This window comes from Monodelphis domestica, chromosome 3 (assembly GCF_027887165.1).
Source record: "Monodelphis domestica isolate mMonDom1 chromosome 3, mMonDom1.pri, whole genome shotgun sequence".
Lineage (NCBI taxonomy): Eukaryota > Metazoa > Chordata > Mammalia > Didelphimorphia > Didelphidae > Monodelphis > Monodelphis domestica.
The window spans coordinates 276058176-276070877 of NC_077229.1; the positions used below are offsets into that span (position 1 = coordinate 276058176).

General features: G+C 33.6%; 1 protein-coding gene across 8 annotated transcripts in view; it reads right to left on the reverse strand.

Annotated features, from left to right (window-relative positions):
* OSBPL1A (oxysterol binding protein like 1A) overlaps window positions 1-12702 on the reverse strand; it is a 333490-nt gene that overhangs the window by 197686 nt on the left and 123102 nt on the right. For 7 of the 8 annotated variants that reach the window (XM_007487597.3, XM_056823805.1, XM_001362403.4 and 4 more), the window contains one exon: window positions 7908-7989. In XM_007487597.3, the coding sequence (XP_007487659.1) occupies window positions 7908-7989 (82 nt within the window). Of the gene's footprint in view, window positions 1-7907; window positions 7990-11418; window positions 11519-12702 lie in introns of those variants that run through there. The other variant, XM_016431659.2, reaches the window with a different exon arrangement.

Sequence of the window (12702 nt, forward strand, 5' to 3'; positions counted from 1 at the left end):
GAGGCAATGAAGATGAGAGATGAGGTAAAGAGAATGAAAGGTGACTTCCAAAGAAAATCAGACCAGAAGGAAAAGAATGACCAAAAAGCTAGGGATGAAATCCAGTCTTTAAGAACCAGAATACAACAACTAGAATCAAGCGACCTCACAAGGCAGCAGGACACTATAAAACAAAACCAAAAGAATGAAAAAAATGAGGAAAATATGAAGCACCTCATTCACAAAACAGAGGATTTAGGAAATCATTCAAGGAGAGACAATTTAAGAATCATTGGTTTAACAGAAGACCATGACAAAAGAAAAAGCCTGGACATAATACTACAGGAAATTGTTCAAGAAAACTGCCCTGATAATCGAAAACAAAAGGGAAAAGTAGAGATTGAAGGAATCCACAAATCACCTCCTCTAATTAATCCACCACTGACAACACCCAGGAATGTTATAACCAAATTCAAGAACTATCAGACCAAAGAAAAGATATTACAAGCTGCCAAAAGAAGAAGATACCCTGGAAACACAGTGAGGATAATGTAGGATCTGGCTGCATCCACACTGAAGGACCGAAAGGTAGGGAATATGATATTCTGGAAAGCAAGGGAACTAGGTCTACAACCAAGAATCAACTACACAGCAAAACTGACTATATTCTTATAGAGGAAAGTATGGTCATTCAACACAATAGAAGAATTCCAAGAATTTGTAAAGAAAAGATCAGACCTGAACAGAAAATTTGATGCCCGAGCACAGAACTCAAGAGAATCATCAAAAGGTAATTAAAAAAGAGGGGAAATGAAAAATAAAACAAAACAAAAAACCCTATTTTAAAAAAGAGACTCAATTAATTAAGATATGTATCCCTATAAGAAAAGAGGTCATTGGTAACTCTTAAAATTGTTATTTTCAACTGGGCAGCTAGAAGAATTACACTTAGAGAGAAGAATGACAAACTGTATAGGATGAAATGACAAGACATAAATAACTAAATAGATATATGTGTGCATAAATGCATATACATGTGTATATATTTTTATATATATATATACAACTAGAGCTAAAAAAAAGAGGTTAATACTAAAAGAAATGGGAAAAGAAACAAAAGGGGATAAATTTATGTCACAAAGAAGCTCATGGGAGGAGGGGGGAGAACATCAATACACTGGAAGGGTAAAGACGTTTGAGATAGGAAATACGCAACTCTTATGTGCATTGAAATTGACCAAAAGAGGGAAGAACAATCCAATCCATTGGGGCAGAGAATAAATTTGCACCCTATAGGGGATTAGAAGGCTAACAAATGGACTGGTTGGGAGGGAAGCAGTAGAAGGGAGGGAGAGGGTGGGGGGGTAGTTTTAGAAAGACTGCAAGAAAAATAAGGGGGGGGGGATAAGAAGGGATGGGGGTAGAAAGGGAAGTAAAATGAGGATGGGAACTAGTGGGACTTATTAAAAACAAACATTGGTGTAGAAGGAAGTAGTGAAAGAAGAAAAGGCAGGACCAGGAGTAGAAATCAAAATGCTGGGAAATACACAGCTAGTAGTAATCATAACTCTGAATGTGAATTGAATGAACTCACCCATAAAACACAAGCAAATAGCAGAGTGGATTAGAATCCAAAACCCTACCACATGTTGTCTACAAGAAACACACATGAGGAAGGTAGATATGCATAGGGTGAAAGTAAGAGGATGGAGCGAAATCTATTGGGCATCAACTGATAAAAAGAAGGCAGGGGTCGCAATCATGATATCTGACAAAGCCAAAGTAAAAATAAACCTACTTAAAAGAGATAGAGAAGGTAATTACATCCTGATAAAAGGCAGTAGAGACAATGAGGAAATATCAGTATTCAACATGTATGTACCAAAAAGGAGAAACTAGTGGAACTCAAAGAGGAAATAGACAGAAAAACTATACTAGTGGGAGACCTGAACCTTCCTCTATCTGAACTAGATAAATCAAACCAAAAAATAAATAAGAGGTAAGATAAGTGAATGAAATCTTAGAAAAATTAGAGTTAGTAGATATGTGGATAAAAATAAATAGGAACAAAAAGGAATACATCTTCTTTTCAGCAGCACATGGTACATTCACAAAAATTGAGCATATATTAGGGCATAGAAACATTGCAAACAAGTGCAAAAGAGCAGAAATAGTAAATGCAACCTTCTAAGATCACAGTGCAATGAAAATAATAATTAGTAAGGGTACATGGGGAGGTAAATAAAAAATTAATTGGAAATTAAACAATACAATTCTCCAAAACCAGTTAGTCAAAGAACAAATCATAGAAACAATAATTTCATTGAAAAAAATGACAATGATGAGAAATTCTTTCAAAACCTATGGGATGCAGCCAAAGCAGTATTCAGGGGGAAATTTATATCCTTGAGTTCATATTCATAATAAATTAGGGAGGGCAGAGGTCAATGAATTGGGCATGCAAATTAAAAAACTAGAAAGTGAACAAATTAAAAATCTTCAGATGAAGACTAAATTAGAGATCCTAAAACTCAAAGGAGAAATTAATAAAATTGAAAGTCAAAGAACTATTGATTTAATAAATAAGACTAGAAGCTGGTACTTTGGAAAAACAAATAAAATAAACAAAGTCCTGGTCAGTTTAATTAAAAAAATGAAAGAAGAAAACCAAATTGACAGTATCCAAGATGAAAAGGGAGACCTTACCTCTAATGAAGAGGAAATTAAGGCAATCATTAATAATTATTATGCCCAATTACATGGCAACAAATATGGCAATCTAGGTGATATGAATGAATACTTACAAAAATATAAATTGTCTAAACTAATAGAGGAAAAAGTAGATTATCTAAACAACCTCATATCAGAAAAAGAAATTGAACAAGCCATCAAAGTACTCCCTAAGAAAAAATCCCCAGGTTCAGATGGATTCACAAATGAATTCTATCAAACATTCAAAGAACAATTAATCCCAATATTATACAAACTATTTGACAGAATAAGCAAAGAAAGAGTTCTCCCAAATTCATTTTATGACACAAATATGGTACTCATCCCAATGCCAGGCAGGTCAAAAACAGAGAAACCGGCAAAAATCACATGATTATCTCAATAGATGCAGAAAAAGGCTTTGATAAAATATAACACCCATTCCTATTGAAAACACCAGAAAGTATAGAAATAGAAGGGCCTTTCTTAAAAATAATAAACAGTATATATCTAAAACTATCAGCAAACATCATCTGCAATGAGGACAAACTAGAAGTCTTCCCAATAAGATCAGGAGTGAAACAAGGATACCCATTATCACTTCTATTATTTAACATTGTACTAGAAACACTAGCAGTAGCAATTAGAGAAGAAAAAGAAACTGAATGTTTTAAAATTGGCATTGAGGATACCAAGCTATCACTCTTTGCAGATGATATGATGGTTTACTTAAAGAATCCTAGAGAATCAACCAAATACCTAGTAGAAATAATCAACAACTTTAGCAAAGTTGCAGGATAAATAATAAACCCACATAAGTCATCAGCATTTCTATATATCTCCAACCCATTTCAGCAGCAAGAATTAGAAAGAAAAATTCCTTTTTTAATCACCCTAGACAATATAAAATACTTAGGAATCTATCTGCTGAGACAAACAAAGGAACTATATGAACACAACTACAAAACACTCTCCCCACAAAACTAGATCTAAACAATTGGAAAACTATTGATTGCTCATGGGTAAGATGAGCTAACATAATAAAAATTACAATCCTACCAAAATTAATTTACTAATTTAGTGCCATACCTATTGAACTACCAAAAAGGTTTTTTACTAAATTAGAAAAAAACATAACAAAATTTATTTGGAAGAACAAAAGAACAAGAATATCCAGGGAAATCATGAACAAAAATGCAAAGGAAGGAGGACGTGCAGTCCCATATCTCAAACTGTACTATATAAACAATGGTCATCAAAACAATTTGGTACTGGTAAGAGTCAGAAAGGAGGATCAGTGGAATAGACTTGGGGTAAGTGACCTCAGCAAGACAGTCTATGATAAGCCCAAAGTTCCCAGCTTTTGGAACCTAAATCCACTATTTGATAAAAAAAGAAAAAGGCTGGGAAAATTAGAAGACAGTATAGGAAAGATTAGTTTTGGATTAACATCTCACACCCCACACCAAGATAACCTCAGAATGGGTATAGGACTTGAATATAAAGAAGGAAACTATAAGCAGATTAGGTGAACACAGAATATTATACATGTCAGATCTTTGGGAAAGGAAAGACTTTAAAACCAAGCAAGAGCTAGAAAAAAAAATCACAAAATGTAAAATCAATAATTTTGATCACATCAAATTAAAAAGGTTTTGTACAAAGACAATGTAACCAAAATTAGAAGGGAAGCAAACAAATGGGAAGGCCCAATCTTCATAACAAAAACCTCTGACAAAGGTCTAATTACTCAAATTTATAAAGAGCTAAATCAACTGTACAAAATATCAAGCCATTCCCCAACTGATAAATGGTCAAGGGACATGAATAGGCAATTTTTAGTCAAAGAAATAAAAACTATTAATAAGCACATGAAAAAGTGTTCTAAATCTCTTATAATCAGAGAGATGCAAATCAAAACAACTCTGAAGTATCACCTTACACCTAGTAGATTGGCTAACATGACAGAAAAGGAAAGTAATGAATGCTGCAGGGGATGTGGCAAAGTTAGGACATTAATTCATTGCTGGTGGAGTTGTGAATTTGGAGAGCAATTTGGAACTATGCCCAAAGGGCGATAAAAGACTGTCTGCCATAGCACTGCTGGGTTTGTACCCCAAAGAGATAAAAAGGAAAAAGACCCATACAAAAATATTCATAGCTGCGCTTTTGGTGGAAAAATTTGGAAAATGAGGGGATGCCCTCCAATTGGGGAATGGCTGAACAAATTGTGGTATCTGTTGATGATGGAATACTATTGTGCTCAAAGGAATAATAAAGTAGAGGAATTCCACAGGGACTGGAACAACCTCCAGAGTGAGTGGAGCAGAACCTGGAAAACACTGTATACAGAGACTGATACACTGTGGTACAATCAAATGTAATGGACTTCTCCATTAGTGGTAACGCAGTGGCCCTGAACAACTAGGAGGAATCTAGGAGAAAAACCACTATCCACATTCAGAGTAAACACTGTGGAAGTAAAAACACTGAAAAAAACCCCAACTGCTTGAATACATGGATTGAAGAGATATGGTTGGGGATAGACTAAATTAACACCCTAGTGCAAACAACAACATGGAAATAGATTCTGATTAAGGACACAAGTAATACCCAATGAAATTGCATGTGGGCTGTGGGAAGGATGGGTGGAGGGGAGGGAGGGAAATAATGTGATTATTGTAACCAAGGAATAATGTTCTAAATTGACTAAATAAACTAATTCAAATGGGAAAAAAATTTCCCAAAGACTTAAAAACTGAAAATTCAGACCACTGCTAGCTTATAAAATATAACACCCTAATTATTTATGTTATGCTTGGTTTCATATGAGTAGGAAGATAGCTTTATGAAGATAATAATTTAAAAACTGACCATCAAAAGAGAATTTTGCACCTTATAACTTTTAAACAAAATTTTTGTTAGTTCCCCCTTTTGAATGAAAACAATATATTTCAGATAATATAATTTTAAGTAAAATACTTTCTTCAAGACTTTAAACAAGTTATTCATATATCATGTTTCTAAATATACAAATGAATAAATGCTAATTTTATATCAATCTTCCAAATAAGGAGAAAAAAACATTTCTTACTCTACAAAAGAGCAACAAATAGGAAGTACTTATGTCTGGGTTCAGTTTCCTAAATATCACTAGCATACACCATTCAGGATCCCCAGAGAGTGACTGCCTCTCCCCAAAAGGTTACAAATGTTACCCTAATGGGCTGCTGGTGGTGATTTTCTAGCACTATCTATCACTCACTAGGATCAACCAGTGTGCCTCAAGTCAAAAAAACTTTATCAATTAGTAAGCCAGAGTTAACCTTTTAGAAGGATCTGTCAAAAGGTAGTATGGTAAGAATAATTAGTACAAAATGTTATCCCCAGAGTTCTAATAACTCTCTCCCATAAATACATACAAAATTAATGGGAAAGTAGGCTCAAGCTTAGAGGTAGTATGTGGTAAAGTTCACAGATATAGGTTATTGAATAATTTCATCAAGTTCCTCTGAGTGTATACAGTTCTCTTTCATAGATATTAGGAAGGATGTTTTTGTACCAACTGTTCTTACTATATTATTCCCATAAATAATCCAATCTAAAACATAATTAATTCTGGCTGGCTACTAATCAATGGATACTGTTCATGACTTTATGTATTAGAAACCACCCCAAATTGTGTATTATTCAATGGAAATCTACAAATAATAGTGTTTTAAAAGCTCAGGAAAAAAATAGTGTTAAATAGTATGTTTTCTACCAGGTAGCCACCAAATCAAAAAAATTGTTCTCTATTTTTTGTTGTTCTTTATTCTTTTGAATAGTGTCCAACTCTTCATGATTCCATTTGGGATTTGCTTGGCAAAGATATTAGAGTAGCTTTCCATTTCCTTCTTCAGTTCCATGTGAACTGGAATGACCTCCAGGAATTGATGCAGAGTGAAAGGAGCAGAACCAGGAGAATATACACAGAGTCTGATACACTGTGGCACAATCGAACCTAAAGGACTTTTTTACTAGTAGAAAAGCAATGATCCATGACAATTCTGAAGAACTTATGAGAAAGAACATTATCCACATCCAGAGAAAGAACTGTGGGAGCAGAAACGCAGAAGAAAAACATGATTGATCACATGGTTTGATGGAGCTATGATTGGTGATGTTGACTTAAAATGATCACTCTATCACAAATATTGCTAATATGGAAACAGGTTTTGATAAATGATACATGTAAAACCCAGTGAAATTGCTCATCAGCTCCAGGAGGAGGAAGGGAGGAAGGGAGGGAAAGAACATGAATCATGAAAGCATAGAAAAAAATTATAAATAAATTAATTAATTAAATAAACTTTAAAAAATAAAATAATTATAATTATATGAACAAATGCTCTAATCACAAAAACCCTGAAGATTAGCAAAGATAACAAAAAATAGGCCATGTTAGAAAGCTTGTGATAAAAAGGGACACCATTGCATTATGGGTGGAACTATGGAATGGTATAATTTTTCTGAAAAACAATTTGGAATTATGCAAATAAAATTACTAACATATTCATCCATACCCTTTCACCTAAAGATTCCATTACTATATTTATATCTGAAGGAGTCTATTAATAAGAAGAAAATTCCTATATACAAACCATAATATTTATAGAAACATTTTTCATGATAGCAAAGAACTGGAAACAATGCAGATGTACATCAGTTTCAGAATAGTTAAGTAAATTGTGAAACATGAAAGTAATGGAATATTGGAATATTACTGTACGTTAAGAAATAATGTGATGAATATAGAGAAGCATAGAAGAACTTATTTGAGTTGATGAAGAATGAAGTAAATGTAGTCAAACACATACACACACACACAAAATAATGTAAATGGAAAGAATCACAAAACAACTGAAAGTAAATGTTGCAAATTATAAAGAGCAACCATGTCTTGAAAGGAGAGAAGTCATTTCCACCCACCCCTGTGCAGAAGTGGGAAGTCCAAAAATATTGCACATTATACATACTTTCAGACTTTTTCCATTGTAATATTCAATTTTTCCCTCTTCCTTTTCTTTTCTGTCCTCAAAAAAATATTACTTATTATATAAGATCATTCTTGGGGAGAGGCAAAGACTCTGGAGGGAACAATGATGATATTATTAAAAATGCAATAATAAAAACTTATTTTAAAGACTGTTATATACTTCCCCCCCCCTTTTTTTTACCTTTAGCCATGTCGCATTCCTTAATCATTGTGAAAAAGTTGGAAATCTCTCTATCTAGTCTCTGTTGGCATTCTTGTGCTTTCTGGAAATAAAATCAAGGACAATAAAAATGAAAATATATTTATGGGAAAGCCTCTTACCTTAATTACTTATCAATTTCAAATATTAACTGATTATTTAATAGTTGTAGGCTAATGGATGATGTAACGTTTTTAAATAAAGTTAATTATAAAAACAATAACAGATTTATTTTCCTGATGGGGGAAAAATTCTGTCACAAATTTAACAGTGTAAAACTTTGAGGAAAGAATGTATGCTAAGTCTTTCATAGCCTCTACATTAATTAAAATTAATAAAATATATATAATACAAACTTCTACATACAGAAATTATATTTACCATGAAACAGATACACAGATATAACCATTGTGAAACACAGATCTATGTATGTATACCTATAGCCATCTATCTTAAGGTAGATATAATTTCTGTATATAAAAGTTTATATTTCATATATATTCATATGTCTATCTATCTATCTATCTATCTATCTATCTATCTATCTTTCTATCTAACTTCTTAAACCTTGTTAAAAATAGCTCCACATATTTAAAATGCTGGGTATATGGAATTTTAAATTTATTTTTAAAACAGTTTTGGCATAAGTTATTAACTTTAATAAGAAATGACACTTAAAAAGTATATTTAAAGAGTTGTCTTTTTAAAAAAAGCTACAGATGGTACTAACATTTGGAAACCATAAGCTGATTTTACTTCAGCATCCTATGTATATACAACTCCCACTTAAGCAGTCCAAAGAGGATATTATCCAAGCAAGAGAAAGCTTGAGAAAAAGGAGGAAAAAACCATCATTTTTAGAAATAAATTTTCATTTTAGTTGGGAACTGCACATCAAGACACTTAGAAGCAACATAAAAGCAGAATTCTATTTCCTTGGATTATATAATGATAACTATTGTATACTCTTATTTGCAAATTTAAAGGTCCCAAATGAAAATTCAAATGAATCATAAATCATCTTTTTTAGTCACTTTAATGTTACCTCTACTCTATAAAGGACCCCTATAATGGGAAAAGAAAAATAAATCAACAAAACACCTATAAATTCTCTCAGTGATGAGAAAGAAATTGGCATGGTGAGAAAGCAAACCATTTTACTACTGAATCATTTATTAACTACTAAATGACCTACATTCTTAGTAGAGTCATGTCCTTATGCATTCTCCTCCCCAATACATTTCCCTAAATTCTATCTCAGTATTTCTATCAATGAACATCTTATTGCCCCCAAACTGACTCCATTCTTTGCCCAATGTTTCAGGGTGGATAAGTAAGTACCTTTCTCTCCTATTTCATCTCATGCATTTTTAAGGCCCAGTGAAGTAAGTTTAGTCCAACTGATGCAGAATTATTCATGTTGTAGCATTAGTTCCAATACAATTCTCTTCTTAAAAAAAGTCCAACAACTCTAGTGTCCTTTCCGTTCCCAGAGAAGTGCTAGCATATACAAATATTGATTTCATGAGTTGAGAAGGGAGGATACTTTCAATTTAAATGCCAAAGGCAGAAAAATAGCATACTTGTCACTTTTCAAGGCATGAGGATAAGGGACAAAGAAGGAAAAAGGACAGTTCTGAGGGCAATGAAAACACTTGTTGCAACCAAATGCATCACTTAATTCACTTATAGAAAATAGCCCCTATTGCAGGGGTCCCCAAACTTTTTACACAGGCCAGTTCACTGCCCCTCAGACCGTTGGAGGGATGAACTATTAAAAAAAAAAACTATGAACAAATCTGTATACGGCTGTCTGGCATAGCGGAGGCTGCAGGGCTGGCTCTGATGGACCTGTCACATCTTGCACAGGCCCATCACTGCCACCACTACACTGGGCAGCAGTATACACAATGTGGAATCCCCTCCCCCAGATCACCGCTCACCATGCTGACATCTTCCATTGTGCAGCCACATAATCCATTGCACAGCGCCTCGTTCTCCTTCAGTTACTCTCAGAACAAGGTGCCATGCAAAGGATTATGTCACCAGAAGTAGTACTGTACATGTGCTCCTCTCACTGACCACCAATGAAAGAGGTGCCCCTTCTGGAAGTGCAGTGGGGGCTGGATGGCATGATCCAGGGTCATTCTTTGTTCACTTCCCTTCCATGATGAAAGCAAAAGTCACACTTAAAACTACATCCTGTCTTCACTTACAGACCACATATGTGTAATAAATGTGGAAATGCCTGAGTTTCTGTCTCAGGCTTGGAAAGTGATAGTCTAAAGTATTATCTTTATATAGTGGGAGTGATATCTTTGCTCCATTTATCCATCTGATGTGTACTGAAAAAGGTTCCTTAATCAATAATTAAACAGTTTTCAAAGGTACTTAAACAGATCAACTGGAAAATATTTCAGCTACCTGCACAATTTTAATTGATTGCAATATGAATGTTTTTGTCCCTGGTACCATTTTTACTATATTAGCTTAGCAAAAAAAAAAAACAACAAAAAAACAGAAGGAAGGTATTATGACAATACATACACAAAACACATTCTCCAGCTTGCTAAGATTTCTACCAAATAGCAATCATATATCAGGAAACTTTAAAATTTATTTAAACAGGTGAAAAATTATGTGTTTGGGGTCACTAAGCCTTCCCTTTCATTTGTAAAGTCATGTATTCTTCTTAGTATTGTTTTAATATTATCTTTAAGTCTAACATAGTTTTCCAATACTGTTAATCATCTAATTCTGAATTTTTAAGAAGGGTTACAGCAGGGTCCTTAGAGCTATCAAAAGAAATCAAACCAAAAAACACTCCTCAGCATCATGAAAAGACAGTGCTTGAACCTTCCTCTTTTCCCCCCATTTTAATTTCTAAAAATAAAGTGTTAAACTTGATGTTATAAAAAGGCCACTATCTCTGCCTTCCCTTTTGCCTCCAAAGCCTACCTGAAGGTGCAAGCCAGAATGCTAGGTTAAAATCAGACAAGAGTTTTTAGTTGAGGAGTTGAAAGGAGGGAAGAAATTTAATCTGATAGAGGTACCCTTGGGGAAAAGACTCTAAGACCAAGACAATTACCAGTAGTTAACTTTCACCAATAGGATATTTTCTTGGCAAAAAAATTAATTCTTTATTCAGACCTTCCAATGTTACTAAAAACATTTTTTTTCTGGTGTGTATTATTTGCCTTTTAGACAAAAGGTAGAGGGATACACATTTCTATATAGATTTCTTATATCCTTTAGCACCTAATATAATATTTTATTTTTTATACTTGATGATAATAGTCCAGACTTGGGAGTAAGGGTGGAAAGAAGTCTAGTTTGGATTATTTTTCAGTCCAAAGGATCAATGGAAGCCATAAGTCAGTTCTATGATTAACTTGGAGGTATAGAAGTCCATTTTAGAGTGATCCTGAGGGTCTGAGGATACCCTGAGAATCACAGGGAAGACCCATACCACCATATGTACCCTAGAACTCACCTGGCCTCTCAGACACTTTCTGCATCAAGCATGGTTTGAGACTAGATTGGACTTTCCAGTTCTCCTCAGCAGACTTCCTAGATCAGCCTCAGACTGGGCCAGTTTTAGACTGGTCTCTAGAGGAAAGGGGCCAAGGGACTGAATTCATTAAAGCTTTCACCTACTGTCATTCAAAGTTTTTTTGGTGATACATCTACAATCCCTCATGGCAATAAAGATCTGCTATAACAGTTTTTTACTTTAAGTAACTTAAAAATTCAAAGTTATCCCTTATGCTTAAACACAGCATAAAACAAGACTACCCAAATAGTATTTAGTTAAGATATTGGCTAAATCCAGTAAGTTGACAACTTATAAGATATAACTAAAGAAGAGGCTTATGGTTGCCAAGATCCATTCTAAATGGAAAGATAATAAGCCTTTTGGCTATATATAATTTCCATTGTAGAAGCTTATAGATGTCTAAATTCTATTGAAACTCTAGGGTATCCTGGGGTTTTTTGTGTTTTATTGTCTGCTTTATGGAATAATTAGAAAAATATTTTACATATTGCAAACTGGCTATGGAGTTGATATATTTAGTTAAATAGTCTATTTTGTAGTTAAGATATCTTTTTAGTTATACAAATTTAGATTTTTCCTGATGAATGAAACATTTGGTTAGATTTGTTTGTTTGTTTTTTAAATACTCTGATGCTTTATAATAGATTAACAGCGATACCTGTATCTCAAAAGTTATACCAGAAGAATATAAACTCTAGTAGGTCTAAGCTGTTAATGTTTTGAATATTGGTTTAACAATGAACCTAATGTCTATTATCTGAAAACCAGAATACGTTGAGAGGTTCATCACTAGAATGTTCATCATGTGATGAATTATTTTTGCCACAGAAACTCTCTCTTACTAAAGTGGAAAGGGTGACAAATCTGTACGGGTAAAATCGGTACCCATACACCAATGAGATTATATTGATTATTTTGAGTAGTGATACTTTAATTGTGTTATAAAGATTATTTAGGTCTCCATTTGGTTATTAAGTTACAGGACAAAAGTAGTGGAAAAAAGCAATTCTTAATAATATGTATAATTGTTACCAAATCATAAAATACCTCAAGTTCTTTTAATTTTCCAAACAAAAAAATTTGCCAGCCTAATGGCCGAGCAGTCAAACTGCTTTTTCATTGGAAAACATTGGTCCTTAAATAAAGTATAGCTTAGAGTATTGTATTTTAAAAGTCAATAAAGTTGCTTACTTATATACATCCTCACCTTATTTATTTGAT